The sequence below is a fragment of the Aotus nancymaae genome, unplaced genomic scaffold (genome assembly GCF_030222135.1).
Source record: "Aotus nancymaae isolate 86718 unplaced genomic scaffold, 86718_ANA_hifiasm-v0.15.2.pri h1tg000033l, whole genome shotgun sequence".
Lineage (NCBI taxonomy): Eukaryota > Metazoa > Chordata > Mammalia > Primates > Aotidae > Aotus > Aotus nancymaae.
This window is the reverse complement of record NW_026988447.1, coordinates 8,001,590-8,019,446: the sequence shown is the minus strand read 5'-3', so window position 1 is coordinate 8,019,446 and position 17,857 is coordinate 8,001,590. Positions and strand designations below refer to the sequence as shown.

General features: G+C 34.3%; 1 protein-coding gene across 16 annotated transcripts in view; it reads left to right on the top strand.

Moving 5' to 3' along the window:
• RAPGEF2 (Rap guanine nucleotide exchange factor 2) overlaps positions 1 to 17,857 on the top strand; it is a 262,303-nt gene that overhangs the window by 229,672 nt on the left and 14,774 nt on the right. For 15 of the 16 annotated variants that reach the window (XM_064383780.1, XM_064383779.1, XM_064383781.1 and 12 more), the window contains 12 exons: positions 4,131 to 4,283; positions 4,561 to 4,725; positions 5,629 to 5,736; positions 5,839 to 6,042; positions 6,135 to 6,243; positions 6,880 to 7,126; positions 11,782 to 11,939; positions 12,582 to 12,822; positions 14,619 to 15,002; positions 15,954 to 16,165; positions 16,256 to 16,379; positions 17,007 to 17,030. In XM_064383780.1, the coding sequence (XP_064239850.1) occupies positions 4,131 to 4,283; positions 4,561 to 4,725; positions 5,629 to 5,736; positions 5,839 to 6,042; positions 6,135 to 6,243; positions 6,880 to 7,126; positions 11,782 to 11,939; positions 12,582 to 12,822; positions 14,619 to 15,002; positions 15,954 to 16,165; positions 16,256 to 16,379; positions 17,007 to 17,030 (2,129 nt within the window). The remainder of the gene's footprint in view (positions 1 to 4,130; positions 4,284 to 4,560; positions 4,726 to 5,628; positions 5,737 to 5,838; positions 6,043 to 6,134; positions 6,244 to 6,879; positions 7,127 to 11,781; positions 11,940 to 12,581; positions 12,823 to 14,618; positions 15,003 to 15,953; positions 16,166 to 16,255; positions 16,380 to 17,006; positions 17,031 to 17,857) is intronic. The other variant, XM_064383778.1, reaches the window with a different exon arrangement.

Here is a 17,857-nt window from a genome sequence, read left to right as displayed (position 1 = left end):
GTTGTATGAGTGAATATTACAGAGTGGTTAAGTTATGTCAAGTGTACCAGGTAACATTTAACTATTTATCTGGGAGTTCTGGAAAAGGAAGAGGAGATAGGGGTTGTATTAGGGAAGAGAGTCTAATTTACTTACAAAGTGAGGGATTAGTGGGAAACCCGGATAGTCAGTAAGGTAGAGTCCAATTCAAAAGAAAACTCTAATTAGGATATATAGACTCTGTAGTTCCTAGTGTGAAGTTAATTATGAAAAGCATCAAGGGTGAGATACCTGCTAGAAGAAGTCCCTGTCTTCCTCTCTACTACGCTCTACACCACTGTAAAAGGAATATGTTAATCAGGGATTTCATTCCTGTACTTCCACCCACCTGTCTGCTCAAGCCTGGCATTTTAACCCTAAAGAATTTCTTAAACAGGGATGGAGAACTAATTTTGACGTTTTAATGTAAGTGCTTGCCTGGGACAGCATTTTAAGATATTTCTGCTAAAATGTCATATATCTGTCAGAAAATACAAATGTTAGATCATCTCCTTATTAGGAGAAGTGAAGGAAACAGTGAGAACCATATTTTTATTTGTGCATAAAATAGCTTCCATGCGTTTCTATCATTTTACTGACCATATTGTAGGGAAGCAAGTTATTGAGTGAAATGAGCAAAAATGATGCTGTCTTTACCAAGAAAAAGCAACTTCACCTAGGCTTTGTCCTCATTATCTTATATTTCAGGGAGTTCCAAAATAAATATCGGTTACTGTCATAAGATGGTTGAGCTCATGTTAAGCCTAAGAATACAATGACGAATGGATTAAATTTAAGATATATTTGTTTGGATCCCATGACATGGCCAAGCTCATGTTTTGTTCTGGGTCCCTTCTTTGTGTTCTCTTCCAGTTCTCCCTCTTCAGTGTATTCTTATTCCCTGTCTGGTGTGAAACGACAAAGTTCAGAGCTTGATATACACATACTATGGTACCAGGCAATTTGTAATGGTTTTCCATTACCCACATATACCTCTTTCTTTTCTTTTTCCCTTCTCCTGTTTCCATTTCTTCATTTCCTCTTTTACCTTCTTACTCCCTTTATTTTTCTCCATTTTTTTCTTCTCCACTGCCTGTGTCTGAGGCCTGCCAGTGACACCCAGGCATTGCTTAGCCCTACCCTCCACCCTTCAAGTGGGGAATGAACATTTGGATACCTGTGTGAATAATTAGGTAGGAATTTCCCTCACAGACTAGAAAGTGCCAGCTTAAATAGATCCATCCTCTTAAAGCAAATCTATGTTAGACTCACCTCTTCCTGGAATCATAGGAGCTAATTGCACTTAGAATGTGAGAAGCAGTTTTAGATGAGAAAACAGTTTGCTGTGGATAAATTGAAAATTGATTACATTATATGTGGATTGAAGTTTAATTTTACTTCATTCATCATCTATAATGTTTCTCCTTAAATACAAATTATAATGTCATGCCCAAAGGAAAATAATCCTATGATATAAACTGCCATTGATTTTTATAAGTAAATTCTTGCTTGAATTTTTATTTCATATCAGGGTACTGAGATCATACAGTACTTTCATGGGTTTACAGCAGTCTGAAACCCATGAGATTTACAGAAATCTAAAACCTCAGTAAAACAATTCAAAGATTCTCAGGCCAGGCGCAGTGGCTCACGCCTGTAATCCCAACACTTGGGGAGGCTGAGGCGGGCAGATTACAAGGTCAGAAGTTTGAAACCAGCCTGGCCAGCATGATGAAACCCCATCTCTCCAAAAATACAAAAAAATTAGCCGGGTGTGGTGGCAGGTGCCTGTAATCCCAGCTACTCGGGAGGCTGAAGCAAGAGAATCACTTGAACCCAGGAGGCAGAGGTTGCAGTGAGCTGAGATAGTACCACTGCACTCCAGCCTGGGCAGTAGAGCAAGACTCTGTCTCAAAAAATAAAAAACAAAGATTTTTTTCAACTGACTTCATCATACTAGTTAAAATTAAATGTTACCTGTGAATTTCATGTTAGATCTATAAATTTGTTGTAGCAAAAGTAAGTTGCTTATTTTAAAAAGATAAATATTTTCGTCTAAAATGTATTTCTTTTTAGGTACCAGTTCTATATGACCATATTAGAAATTCTGTATTTTTTTTTTTGATGGTATTTCAGCTTGCTGCAGAAGAAATGCCAAAATGTCTATCTAGACACTAAGAATTTCAAATCAAATGTATTCTAATTTAAAAAAATCTTTAGTCAAGAAGATTAATTTTAGTACATTTCTCTTCAAAAAGCATTTTCTCCTTATATCTACTTATTCCGTTGAATTCAGGGATATATTTCTTTTTTAGAAGATAAATGAGAAAATGAGTATTTAATTATGTTCTCTAAAACTGAGCACAAGAAAGAACACCTAAAATTATTTGGAAATAAAACTTTTCTAAATCTCTTATATGTATTTGGGAATAATTTTGCTGCTGTGTACAAAGAAATAAAATATTTTTTAGATAAGAAACTAAGGATCATATATTTCGAAATGTTACACATCTATGGTCAGTATTAAGGAAATTACTCAGAAATAATGTTAACAGTTTATAAAATTAGCATAATACTATAAGCAATATTTTAAAAATGTAGTATCAGAGCTCTGAATGTATTTTTAATGTTATTAAAGTATGCATAATTACTAGTACAAAAAAAGTCCTTATCTTTTAATTTTTAACTTTTTCTTCAAAATGCTTAATAGAAAAATTAGTGAGATTAGCCAACTCTGGGAGAAACGTGATCCTGCAATATGGTGTTCCTCTTATGAACTGCTGCTTCTACTTAAAAAACAAACCTATTGATCATGCAGAAAGCATGAAAAATATAGAAAGACATGAAATAAAATGAAAGTCACTCATAATTTGCATTGCTCAGAAATAATATTAATAGTTTATTTCCCTCCAAGATTTTGATGTGCATGTGTAATTTATTTTAAGATAGCCAGCATGTAGTTAAGAGACATCGGGCTGTTTACTCCTCTGTCTAATGGGGATAATAGCACCTTCCTCATGGTTTGATTAGGAGGATGAATCGAAAAAGTTCCATAAGGCTGCCACAGTATGATGGTGATGGTGATGATGAAGATGTTTTCATTATGATTATTATAATATTTAGTATTGTATCTTTTAAAAAAATTAATGTAATATGAGCAACATAAAAAGAATAATGTATTATCAGAGCTGTAAGTGACCTATGAAATCATGATTTCAGGTGGTTGCATCATATTTTATCTTATTTACAATATAATTTAATCATCGCCTTTTCCATCTTCTTCACACTAAAGGAGAAAAAGAAATACCATGCTTCTTTCCATTTCCAAATGATCTCTTGTCTCCTCACTGACCTCTAGTTAATTTGTATAGTAAGTGATTTCTATCATTCATTCTTAACTTTCTTTAAAACTACTAAGAAATGTAATTTCTTAAGTGGTTTGCCCTAAGCTCTGAAATTTTTTATATTTGGGGTCAGGGAAAGTAATGACTTGATATGCATATTGTTAACTTTTTATTTAAGAACAAGGATTACCCTTAATACCAGTTATAAGGAAAATTATTTGAGCTATAACACATATGTGGTTTGTGTTTTGACCTTCTTTTAACAAGCTTTCTAAAATGTGTTTCATCAGTATAATTAGCAAATTAATATATCTACTCCATAGGTATCTTTGAATGTCTGTATCTTTCATTAAAATCATTCTTATTCAAAAATTGTTGCTTTTTCAAATTCTTTTAATTCACTAAATGATAATTAAGTTTTTACATCTGTTCTCCTACAATTCTACTCCCCTCACTGCAATGTTTTTTTAATTGTGAAAAGAGCATGAAAAAGCACTCTTCTAATTTTGTCTTTTGATTTTTAAAATTGTTAGGATTTTGGATGTAAAATACATGTAAATATTCTAAAATTGAAACTTTTCTTGACCAAGGGAGAAATACATTAGAAGTAGAGACGTCTGATTAAGGTTCATTACAGCATTAATTTAGAAAGTATGGGAAAGACAGGGAAAAATGTCAGTTTTAAATAATTAAAACACTGAATTATTAGTACTGCTAGATCTTTTGCAAGCACTTTATCATTAACATGTGACTTATGTTTTATGCCAGTTTGTCTGCATAGCCCAGCAAGATTACTGCCGTATTCTCAACCAAGTAGAAAAGAACATGCAAAAAGTTGAAGAGGAAGGAGAGATTGTTATGGTGAAAGAACACCGAGAACTTGATCGAACTGGAACAAGAAAGGGACACATTGTCATAAAGGTAGGACACAAGACCACTCCCCCTTCCCAAGTAAAGGAATTTTTCTGGTACTATCGGTTGTGGCAATATCGGGTTTTTTCATTTTTAAGCATATCTCTTAAAGGTTATCAGTTGTGAAGAGTCTTTATGTATGATCTCCTGATGAATAGCAGTTTCATTAATTGTTAACTGTGTTACTACCCAGTTCATTTTATGTTGAATGTTTGAAATCCCAGTCCCATATAAATGTTTTATATATATATATATATATATAAATTAAACCTTTTCTTTGTTACAGGGTACCTCAGAAAGATTAACAATGCATTTGGTGGAAGAGCATTCAGTAGTAGATCCAACATTCATAGAAGACTTTCTGTTGACCTATAGAACTTTTCTTTCTAGCCCAATGGAAGTGGGCAAAAAGTTATTGGAGTGGTTTAATGACCCGAGCCTCAGGGATAAGGTTGGAAATATATTCTGTTTTGGCTGTTAAATATGGAATGTTAAAATGTAAGCCTAAAGATACTTTAATGTATAAATTTGTCACAGCAGTTGTGTCCAGATTAATGTAATGAAATACGAGAATGTACTTCTTAAGCAAAAAAAAAAAAAAAAAAAAGATACAGAATATTAGTTCAGCCCCAGAAGTGTATTTTTTCTTTAAGTGCAAAGGCCAATAAATTGGCTACCAAATGTTTAAACATTTTTAAAGTTATGTTGGGAGTATGTTAAAACATAAACATCTGGATTCCATAGGAATCTGCATTTCCTAGTTTGGTAGTCAAGTGTACACCAGATAAAAGTCACAATTTTTAAATTGGCACCAGAGCAGCATTTCATGACAGTCATCACTCTCTGTAGGCCCCAGGATTGTAATTCTAAGGAGACCACCTAGCACTCTTAAGACCAGACTGGATGATAAACTACATTGTCTTATCTCCTTCCTTTTCTATTCTGTACACTTACAGAGCTTTCTAGGCTTAATAATTTTCATTCTCTTTGTCTAGTCTGTTTTTCTACCTTTACTTTCTGGTTTCTGTCTTTTGTATTAGCTGATTTTGGTTTTATTATACCTTTCTTTTATTCTGATCTGTTTCAAATGCATTTTGAAAGTTAGACAATTTTATGTTAAATACCCTCACAGACTCAGAACCATTCCTAGCAAGGCAACATGAAGTCTATATTCAAAGTAAAAAAATATATTTTTGGAAGGTCATCCTCATGGAAGATTTTAATATTGTTCATTTATTTTCCTATTTATTATTATTAGGTAAATTGTTTGAAAGTTGGATATCTTTTCTGGAATGACTTTAATCACATTTTTGACACTAAAAAGGAAATTTATTGAAAATAATTGGTTTTTCAGGTTACACGGGTAGTATTATTGTGGGTAAATAATCACTTCAATGACTTTGAAGGAGATCCTGCAATGACTCGATTTTTAGAAGAATTTGAAAATAATCTGGAGAGAGAGGTAATATTTGTTTTGTTTTGTTTTGTTTTTTTAAGATCAGCTTTAAGTTCATTTTATTCAGCCTGGTTTTGAGTTGACACTACTGTTTCTGAACTCTTATAGAAAATGGGTGGACACCTAAGGCTGTTAAATATCGCATGTGCTGCTAAAGCAAAAAGAAGATTGATGACGTTAACAAAACCATCCCGAGAAGCTCCTTTGCCTTTTATCTTACTTGGAGGCTCTGAGAAGGGATTTGGAATCTTTGTTGACAGTGTAGATTCAGGTAGCAAAGCAACTGAAGCAGGCTTGAAACGGGGGGATCAGGTATGCTATTTCTAATCTCAGATTTAATTTTGGTGTCTGGTTTTTTTTTTTCAGTCAATTTTGATACATTAATTTTGTAATTTCATTTTTAGATATTAGAAGTAAATGGCCAAAATTTTGAAAATATTCAGCTGTCAAAAGCCATGGAAATTCTTAGAAATAACACACATTTATCTATCACTGTGAAAACCAATTTATTTGGTAAGTATTTTGCATACTTTCATTTTTCTCCTTTTGGTCTTTTTTTCAGTATTTCAAACATCATAAGAAAGCATATGTGGTAAAAGCATAGATTAAGGGCCGGGCACGGTGGCTCAAGCCTGTAATCCCAACACTTTGGGAGGCTGAGGCGGGTGGATCACAAGGTCAAGAGATCGAGACCATCCTGGTCAACATGGTGAAACCCCATCTCTACTAAAAATACAAAAAATTAGCTGGGCACGGTGGCGCGTGCCTGTAATCCCAGCTACTCAGGAGGCTGAGGCAGGAGAATTGCCTGAACCCAGGAGGCGGAGTTTGCGGTGAGCCGAGATCGCGCCATTGCACTCCATAAAAAATATTTTTAATTTATGCCTTTATTGATAACTGAAATCTTTTATTGATAAATACTAAAATACTTACAGATTAAAGACTCTTTTTTAAACTTATTTTGATAGAGCAACATACCAAGCAGATTTGGTGTGATTATTTACCGTGATACCGGTTTTCTATAGGTTTGCAGTTTTGATAACTGAAATCTGTACTTCTCACATATTTCCAAGTTCCACTATTGCTATAGAATTGTTCTGATAACTTATAATTGCCATTATATGGTGTTTCTGTTTTCATTTATTTTAGTATTTAAAGAACTACTAACAAGATTGTCAGAAGAGAAAAGAAATGGTGCCCCCCACCTTCCTAAAATTGGTGACATCAAAAAGGCCAGTCGCTACTCCATTCCAGATCTTGCTGTAGATGTAGAACAGGTGATAGGACTTGAAAAAGTGAACAAAAAAAGTAAAGCCAACACTGTTGGAGGAAGGAACAAGCTGAAAAAGATACTCGACAAGACTCGGATCAGTATCTTGCCACAGAAACCATACAAGTAAGCATCTGTATATACCTTCTCTGTGCATTATTTTATTTTGTTAAAATGATACGCAAAGATAGTGATGTAATTAATACATCTGCATGAGTCTAAAAAATGTTCTAGGTTTTTATAACTGAACTATTTTGGAAGCAGTATTAAGCAGTCAGATTTGTTTTAGTAATCATTTTTGCCACTTATTTGCCCACTCCCAATCTTCTTTAAAGGTATTTTAGTACTTCCTCATTTGAACTACTGTTTTTGGGGTTTGGACTTTTTTAAAGTAACTGTATGTTTGCCTCCTGTCTCCCCCATGATGATTTCGAGTTGCTTTTCCTGCTGTATTTTGTTTTTGGGTATCTCCTTTACCATCAGCATCTGCTCTTTACCAGTCAAATCATTGCTTTGTCCAGTTGCCACTATTCATCTCTACCATTCTCTATTTTCCCCCTCTCCTCTATTTTCAATTATTTAATTACTGTCAAGGCATCAACAACCAAGCATAGAACTACTTTCATTCTTCCTAGTCAACTTAGTAGTCAGAATGTCAGGTGTATTCTTGAATTTCTTCTTGGTTATTTATTTATGCCAGGAACTCAGCCATGCTAGAAAAAATTGCAGGTTTTTTCCGACACTTTTTAACCTTTGCCTGTTTGCTTGCTTATTTCTTCATTTTAGTTCCTTCTTGAGTCTAGGGATGTTTTATAAAACTCAATTGCTGTCAGCCATTTCTCACTGTGCCACATTTAGTTATATAGTCCCCAAACTACGTTGTTATGAGATAATAACTTTATAACATATAATTTCTTTCTTTGATAATTTAATGAGTCTAAAGACCTGCAGTAGATATGTAGGACTATATCAAGCATTTAAAAAAAAAAAAAATTCCATTTCTGATCTTTTTTTTTTAAATTCCATTTCAGATAAAATTTTCATCCACAGATTAGAGAAATATGATTTAAAATATACTATTGATTGGTTGAGTTGTCCCAAACTATACAGTAATGATTGGTGGTTTTGTATCAGCTGAAGTTTCTATAGCAGGGTTCCAAGGATAAGCAGTGAGTAGTACTTACAGACTCAAGAGGATATTTATATTAAGTTTCTAAGAGACAGTAGATTAGGGCACCTGGCATTTATAGAAAATAAGAATCAATTTTTAAAATGACCGTCCTTGATGAAAGCTGATTTTCAAATGGATGAAAAAATAAATTACCTAAATGCAGATTTTTTTTTAATTAAAAAATTTTTTTTTGAGACAGTCTCGCTCTGTCACCCAAGCTGGAGTGCAATGACATGATCTGCTCACTGCAACCTCCACCTCCTGAGCTCAAGCTATTCTTGTTCCTCAGCCTCCTGAGTAGCTGGGATTACAGGTGTGCACCACCATGCCTGGCTAATTTTTTGTATTTTTAGTCGAGACAAGGTTTCACTGTTTGGCCAGGCTGGTCTCAAACTCCTGTCCTCAAGTGATCTACTCACCTGGGCTTTTTAAGAGTGCTGGGATTACAGGCATGAGCCAGCACACCCAGCCCTAAATGCAGAATTATTAACAGCACAATAAAAAAAAAAAAGATCTTAGAGTGATATCTGACCACAAGTTAAATAAGAACCCTTAAAAAAAAGTCGGTATGACCCTGCCAAGTATAAATAGAAATGTGACATGTAAGAACTGGGATATAATCCATCAACAATACCGGATGTTGGAAAGGAACACAAAATGAGAATACTCTGTATAAATTTGTTCTGTGTTTATTTAGAAATACTCAAAAGCTAGACAAGGGAAAAGCAAAAGAATAATTAGATGTGTTGATTTTAAAACACTGAGGAAACATCTTTAACAATCTGTATTTAGGAAAATGTATGGCTCATTTAAATATTTTATCATGAAAATTATTTGAAATCATATGTGTAATGCAATTGAAAAGAAAATTAAAGGAAGTTTCACTAAACTGTAGGATCTATTATATTGGTTATAGACTTGATTTAGTACTATACTAGCTATTACTTAAACTTTTCTAGAAATTCTCATTTGTTTATGAAGTGTTTTTTTTTTTTTTTTTTTTAGCAAAGCTACTAAACTAGTAATTAGAGAAGTCTAGGGAGAGTATGCTGTTGAGTTTTGTCCTCAAACATTGTCAGCCTTAGAGAAGCTAAGATGCTGGATAAGGGCAAATTGGCAAGGTAGGCACAACCGAGTGATGTGCAGAGAGAGGAAGGAGAGGGTTGGGCATGACCTCCCAGAATTCACATTTGGTTGCCAAGTAAGCAGAAAAAGTCTAATGAACCCAGAGACAAGAAGGAATAAGTCAGCACACTGTAAAACCAGTGAAGATAGAAAGACAATTTCAGTAGCAGGGAAAGTGTTGGAGAGGTGGAATCATAAGAGGATGTGCCCAGAAAGGGAGATTTCTGAATTAGTCTTGGATATAAAATAGTTTCAATCCAAGAGCGTCCGAATGTCTGTGGATGGACAGAGATGTAGGCGAGTAATGAAGAAACTGAGAGTAGAAAGGCAGTTCATCATGTAAGGTGTTAAAGTGTTTCTTAAAGGCTTGAGTGTGCCTGCAAGATGCTAATACTTGTAGCGTTTTGTGCCAGAGTGGCTCAGTCAACTATGCTTTGTCCAGAGCCCATAATAATGGTCTCATATCATGTATTACATAGCATGTTTTTGGCAGAGACTGCTTTATATGGTTGAAAATAAAATTCCACTAATGTGAAAGTTTTCATCTTTGACAGAACATAAATACTTTTAGTCTTATATGTGTGCCTGTTAGGTGCTTAAATAGAAATTTAGCTTTGTCCCAGACCTGTGAATTTGAAAGAATTGACACTGAAATTGTCTTTAATTTTTTTTTAATTTTTATTTCAATAGCTTTGGGGTACAAGCGGTTTTTTGTTACATAGATGAATTATATAGTGGTAGCGAATTCTGAGATTTTAGTGTACCCATCACACTAGTAGTATACATTGTACCTAATGTGTAGCTTTTTAAATCTCTAGCCCCCACCTCACCCTTCCCCTTCTGAGTTTCCAAATTCTGTTATATCACTGTGGATGCCTTTGCTTACTCATAGCTTTAGATCCTACTTGTAAGTGAGAACATAGGGATTTTGGTTTTCCACTGTTACTTCACTTAGAATAATGACCTCCAGCTCCATCCAAGTTGCTGCAAAATACATTATTTTCTTCCTTTTCGTGGCTGAATAATATTCCGCAGTGTAGCTATAACACATTTTCTTTATCCCCTCATTAGTTAATAGGCACTTAGGTTGCTTCCACATCTGCAATTGTGAATTGTGCTGCTATAAACAAAACATGTGCAAGTGTCTTTTTCATATAATGTGAAATTGTCTCTAATTTTAATTTTTGTCTTTAAAACAAGTTTTTGCCCTATTTACCTCTATAATTTCCATTTTCAAAAACAAAATGTAAAAGGAAGAAATGTTGCTATTTTTTGGCATAGCCATTAAAAATGGTAGTTATTAGGATCAAGCCCTAATGTGTGAAAAGCCTAATAAATGCTAAATGTCTTCATTTTATTATGACATCTTAGTTTATATTCTAATCATAATAATTTTCCTCTTATTTCAAGGTGTTTATAGAAACTAGTCAGAGCTATAACCATTTTCTTGTGACCCAGTTTTTTTGTGTATGTGTATGTTTATTGCTTTATTTGATGTTTTGTTTTGGAAACAGTTGACCCATCAAATCCAGAAATAGTTTTTTCGTATTGTTAAATCATGTTTCAAGAGTTCATAGTAACAGGCTTTTTATAAATGGAAGCAAGTTTGTTACTGTCAGTAATAACCAGTATTTCTCTGGGAACTTAAATGTGTAGCTAGAAATTTTGGTCGGAGAATTAAAAGTGAGTCATTGAATTTCTGTTGCCTTTTCTTTGATACTAGGAAATGTCACCATGCACCACTGCTTTTTTATGCTCTGTATAATTAAGAAATAATGTCTGTGTCAGAGTCTCCTTACATTTGACTCCATAGTGATCTCATTTTTTTCTCTGAAACACTGGAGAATAAAATTAGGACACTTTGGATTTTTTTCCTCCTCTTTTCATTTTACTCAATTTCTTCAAGTATTGAACGTCAGATTATAAAATAATTTATTATTCTGATGCAGAACTATCAGTTAAGTGAGATAAATGCATTCTTGTTAATGTGCGTTTTCTTAAATCCATTTCCATCAGAAACTAGAGCTTATATATATATATTTTAAATATATTTCTATGCTGAGAAACTACTAATAATTGTTATGGCTTACCTACTTAGAAAAACCATAGGTTTTAGAGAAACATACAGTACACTTAAGAAACAGCAAAACGAAACTGGGTGCTGTGACTCATGCCCGTAATCCTAGCACTTTGGGAGGCTGCGGTGGGAGGATCACTTGAGGCCAAGAGTTTCACAACCAGCCTAAGCAACAAAGTAAGATGCTGTATATAAAAAAAAAAAAAACAAAGTCAAACAAAAATAGCAAAATGAGTTGGATACACTTAAGTAGTAGTTGCTTTTGCAGTTTGCAACCAAATTTATTCATGTTGTTTTTACATTAGCTGAAAAAAAAAGGAACATGATTTTTGGTCTGTGTCTATTATATAGTGATGACTTACAACTTTTTAACTTGATGATAATTTTCTAATTTTCCTCTTTGTTCAGTGATATTGGGATTGGCCAGTCTCAAGATGACAGCATAGTAGGGTTAAGGCAGACAAAGCACATCCCAACTGCATTGCCTGTCAGTGGAACCTTATCATCCAGTAATCCTGATTTATTGCAGTCACATCATCGCATTTTAGACTTCAGTACTACTCCTGGTGAGTACCACCAACACTTCTTTTGTTTTCTTATAGTTATCTTTTTATTTCTGACATAATGCTCATGTTATATATCTCTCTCTTCATTTGGCATGGATTATATTAGATGCTGAGTAAGGAAGAACCTTAAATTTCAAGATTCTTGAAACCAGGTGTTGGAAGTTCTCTTTATACCCAGCAGACTATTTTTATATGGCCATAGGCAAATTATCTCTCTGAACCTGTTTCTTCTTTCATAAAATGAAGATAACACATCCCATGCCATAATTACTAAATCATATCAAATAAGTAGAGTAAGAGGCATATTTTAGGTCAACTTAATGGACTTTTCAATATAATAAAGATTAACTCTGGATTTAAATTTTCTTTCTTTGAATCCAGCATGACAGTCTTGTGTGCTACTGTTGTGTATTGATGTGCTTGCAACTGTCTGTAGATCAATCTTTTATCTTTAGGGAAAGGTGTGTTCTTGCAACAAAGCAGCATTTAGGTTGACTGATTCTTTGAGGAAGACCTAGAGTAAGGGAGAGGTAAAAGTTCAGCATTGCCTTCTCTAGGGAGCTTTTTCCTGATTACTTTGCTTAATTGCATTGCCATATATTAAAATTCTTTCTACTTATATGTGACTTTTGTTTCCCCCAGACTTACCAGATCAAGTGCTAAGAGTTTTTAAGGCTGATCAGCAAAGCCGCTACATCATGATCAGTAAGGACACTACAGCAAAGGAAGTGGTCATTCAGGCTATCAGGGAGTTTGCTGTTACTGCCACCCCAGATCAGTATTCACTATGTGAGGTCTCTGTCACACCTGAGGGAGTAATCAAACAAAGAAGACTTCCAGATCAGCTTTCCAAACTTGCTGACAGAATACAACTGAGTGGAAGGTACATATTATCTGCCTTACTGGATTTCTTTATCCCCTCTTCAAACCCACATCAAAGTTTAAGAGATGAGCAATTTCAAAATGTTTTTTAAATGAGTAAATGCCCCTGCAGATTAAAAAATAGTTTTTTTTTCCTTTCACCAAGAATTATTGTATGAAAGTAAATGCACACAGTCAACTACTGACCCTAACAAGGCTCTCTTAGGAACTTGTTCAAGGGCACTGTGACCTGAAGGTTGTTACTGACTGCCAAAATGCATGCTGGAACTTCTCACGCTTGCCTTAGGGTCCTGGTTTGGAAGGGTAGAGTAATCTTGATGTAAAGTCACAGCGTGAGTTTAAAGTCACAGTGTTAAGCCCTCTGCTTTATGTACATTCACAAACACATTTTCTAATCATATTCTAGTGTCATTTGCTCCTGCATACCCAACTTTTCTAGGAGCTTCCTTAGTTTAGGCAGAGACATGTATGACAGTATGGTTGTCCAGTACTGCCTTTTATTGTACATTATGCTATGAAATATACTTCTTAACTCTGAAGCCAAACTTTAGTTGCTACAGAGCTTAGTCCTTTGCTGCATAAGTGCTTATATCACACATTACTTGCAAGAAAATGTTATATCTGATTTTATCATTCTCTTCAATGATATTTTCATTGTTAGGTGTATGTAACTTTATCTTCATGTCACAATAAGCAAAAGTTGAAAAAGAAAATAGTTGTTTTCTACACTGAAAATTAAGCAGTTCCATAAATCATATTCTGTTTTTCTTAGGGTGTTTCACTGTATTTGACTTTTTAATGTTACAGAGTTAAACCAGGATATAATTCATTCAAAACTTTTATTTTCTTTCCATCAACTATATCTTTCTTATTCCTCTTCACTTTTACTTTCAAACACTAGGAAATAGTTTTGTTTTAATTGCTCTGTTTTTTCCAGTTATCATTTCAATGCACATTGATATATCTGGAACCATGATGGAGTTCTACAGATCTCCACTGAGCTATAGATTCATGATTCACATAAATTATTGAAGAAAATTATAGATGGGTATGTCATGGGCTTCATGAGTAATCAAAATGGAGAATATTAAATCTGTGAAAATCAAGGGCACAAAGTATATATTTTCTGTCATAGGTGTTTGCCTTGGTGAAATATACAAAAAGCCATTTAGCAGGCCCCCTACTGTGCTCATTCTGTGTTTTCATTTATGGAATTTCACAGAAAAATCATGTGTCTAAAAAAACAAAAACAAAACAAAAAACACCACACACACACACACGAGACAAACATCTTAATGCTGTTTTCAACAAATTGCCTAAAAGGAGAAGGCGCCCCAGCCCTTTGTTCTCATTTTTGCGCTGGCATTAACTAGGTATTTGAATAAATAAGTAAGCCTGGATTGTTACAATTTGGGCCCACCAGTAATCAGATTATTGGGAAAATAAGAGTGATTACCTACCTGTGTCTAATCTTTTCTGCTTCCTGCCTTAAGGTCTAAATCCTTTTTAAACTAAAAATGTGGCGATTTTCTGTTATTTTTAGCAAAAAGGGTAAAGTACTTCAGAAAACAGGAAAAGAAAGGAGAGAAAGAAAGTCCAACTGGTAAAAGTGAAATTCCGTGTGATCTGTTTGTTTCTTCCACCTGCTTCTGGATCTCTGTCTTGGTTTGAAAAGAATTCTTCCATCATTCAAATCAGTGTTCTCTCAAACTTTCTGCAAAAAGTAGCATTATTCTTTCAAGGAATATCATGAGATTGCTGCTTAGGCTTTGACTCCGGTATGTTTGTTTTTCATAGGTATTATCTGAAAAACAACATGGAAACAGAAACGCTTTGTTCAGATGAAGATGCTCAGGAGTTGTTGAGAGAGAGTCAAATTTCCCTCCTTCAGCTTAGCACTGTGGAAGTTGCCACACAGCTCTCTATGCGAAATTTTGAACTCTTTCGAAACATTGAACCTACTGAATATATAGATGATTTATTTAAACTCAGATCAAAAACCAGCTGTGCCAACCTGAAGAGATTTGAAGAAGTCATTAACCAGGAAACATTTTGGGTAGCATCTGAAATTCTGAGAGAAACAAACCAGCTGAAGAGGATGAAGATCATTAAGCATTTCATCAAGATAGCACTGCACTGTAGGGAATGCAAGAATTTTAACTCAATGTTTGCAATCATTAGGTAAGAGAGCATACTTTTCTTAAGATTCAATTCAGTTCACAGATTTAAAATATATATCAGTCCAGGAACATCATATAATTAGTATAAATGCAGTAGGTTTTAGTTGACTCATAAGGGACAATTCTTTTTCTCCGAATCTTAACCTTAATCCTTAATTTAAAATCTCTCATATTAAAAAAACAGCTGTGCCAAGCTGAAGAGATTTGAAGAAGCCATTAAGCAGGAATAATTTTGGTAGCATCTGAAATTCTGATTTGGAGCTTAGAAAATCTATATCCCACACTTTTTTTTTAAGTTTGTTTGAACTTTTCTCAACATCAATTTATTTTTTGGTGGAACTAACAATACCCCAAAGAGTTCTCAGCAAGATTAATGATATAATGCATGTGGAGTTCCAGCAAATAGCACAAAGCAGATGTCCAGAAAATGTTAAATTTCTTCCCTTTCTAAAGCTTAGATTGAGGCTAGAAGAAAAAAAATGGCAACAATTAGTTATATTGATGTTGATGGTGATTATTAAATTAGTAATCTTCTCTGTCTGGTAGTGATACTCTCGTTACTATCATAGCTTTTGTTTTATTACTGGAGGATATTTACCCAGTCTGTTTATCAAATGGCTGGTGTGGGCTAAGCACTGCTAAGTATACATACTGCTATGTATGGAAACAAAACATCAATACTTACATTCTGGTGGTTTTGCTGATAGTAAAACGATGAGGTGTGTCTGTAGGGAAGAGAAGAGTAAAACGCCTTGGCTTGACCCTGACACCCTACTTCCCTGTGCCATCTCATTCCCCTGAACTGTCATGAACAGTTTCTTATGCAGCCTTCTGTAAATTGTTATGCATATAAAGCATAAACACAGAGGTGTTTTGTGTCAATAAATAATCTGTACACTGGTTTACTCTGTTTTACTTTAGTTGTTATACCATGTTTCTTTTTCCCCCTCAGTGGCCTAAACCTGGCACCAGTGGCAAGACTGCGAACGACCTGGGAGAAACTTCCCAATAAATATGAAAAACTATTTCAAGATCTCCAAGACCTGTTTGATCCTTCCAGAAACATGGCAAAATATCGCAATGTTCTCAATAGTCAAAACCTACAACCTCCCATAATCCCACTATTCCCAGTTATCAAGAAGGATCTCACCTTCCTTCATGAAGGTAAACATAAGGCACCGGGTTTCCGTCTTCACTTGGAGAAGCACAGGATAAATGCCATGTGATTTCCTTTTTCTCCTCTGTCAATTTCAGGAAATGACTCAAAAGTAGATGGACTGGTGAATTTTGAGAAGCTAAGGATGATTGCAAAAGAAATCCGTCATGTTGGCCGAATGGCTTCAGTGAACATGGACCCTGCCCTCATGTTCAGGACTCGGTGAGTATGTCATCTTCAGTGGCATGTGTGAGAGTAGAGAAGGTTAAATTTAGAGCTTCCCAATAAATGATTTAAAAAAAAAAGTTGAGTATTTATATTTGTAGTATGGCAGAAATTATAGTAGCATGTGCTGAGAATCACCTGTGAGCTCTAATTTGGAATAAATGTCTTATTCTGTATAAAGTGTACTTTTGGCTGTCAGTAAAAACAGTTTGTCCTTCAGACATTTTCAGTTTAATAGTCTCAATTACGTGTTTCTTGTTTTTCAGAACACTGACTTATAGAGCTAAAACTCATAACTAGTAGTATGAACTAAAATATGTAAATAACCCAAATAGTTTTGTCTCAATATCCACACAACAGATTTAGCTATCAGTATAGTAAAAAATGATTAATTCAGTGAAAGGGAGAAAATCTTAATTCTAGAACAAAAAAAATTAAATGTATTTGTCTTTTAAGCCAGAAAAATACTTCTAGTAAAGTTGTGTGTGTGAGAAGATTATGCAGTTTAATGTTTGTGGGCTTCTAGGACTGCTTATTCAGAAGTCTAGTCCTTTCTTTCTGAGCTTGTGATCTTTCTGTCTCTTTCTACACCCATGCTTCAATATCCGTGGCTCTCACTTACAGGAAGAAGAAATGGCGGAGTTTGGGGTAAGTGGTGGAGACCTTGCACACCCACACACAGTTCTTATTCTGCTCATTACATTGTTTTCTTACCTGTTGTATTTTCTGATGCTTTGCATTTTTGCATTTTTTTCCTTAACCCTCTTGCTCTAGCAGAATTTCAGATGGCAAACTGACTTCATGTTTAATTTGTTGGGCTTTTGCTTTTGAAGTCATGATACATGAGAGCTGTGAAATGATTGATGATTGTTCTGGGGAACTATAGGCCAGTATTTCTGAGCTCTTAGATTTTATTTTAATATAATTGGTGTGTCTTGAAATGTGGAAAATTCAAAGTAGGGGGAAGGGAAGAAGGATAGTAGAAGGAAAAATTATGCAATTAAAATATTTCACAGATATGTGAGAAATAAATATATTTAATATAACATAGGTGCCCCCAGGTGTTAAAACCAAATTTTTTACAGCTCAACTAACTACTATTTTCATTCTATATAAACCAATCCTTATTAAAAATAATTCTTAACAATCATGTGCTCAGTAGTTTCCATACATATATGTTTACATTTGCATGATCGTTTTATTAACAGATTGACCATATTACTTTAAAAACTCACCACATTCACCTCAAGGAATTAGAAGACAATTGTGAACATTGTAGCTAGTTTTATTTAAATCTATGTATAATACCCTCTTTAGGAGAAGTAATTTTAATGTTGTAAATCTTAATGATTATAGCTGTGTATTCTTGCATGAGCTTTTATATGTAATTATTACTTTCTGGCATCTGTGAGAGAACAGTCTTAAATGCCTTATAGAGGTGAAAAGTAGAATTTCCTAGTTGGAACTGAACAGGT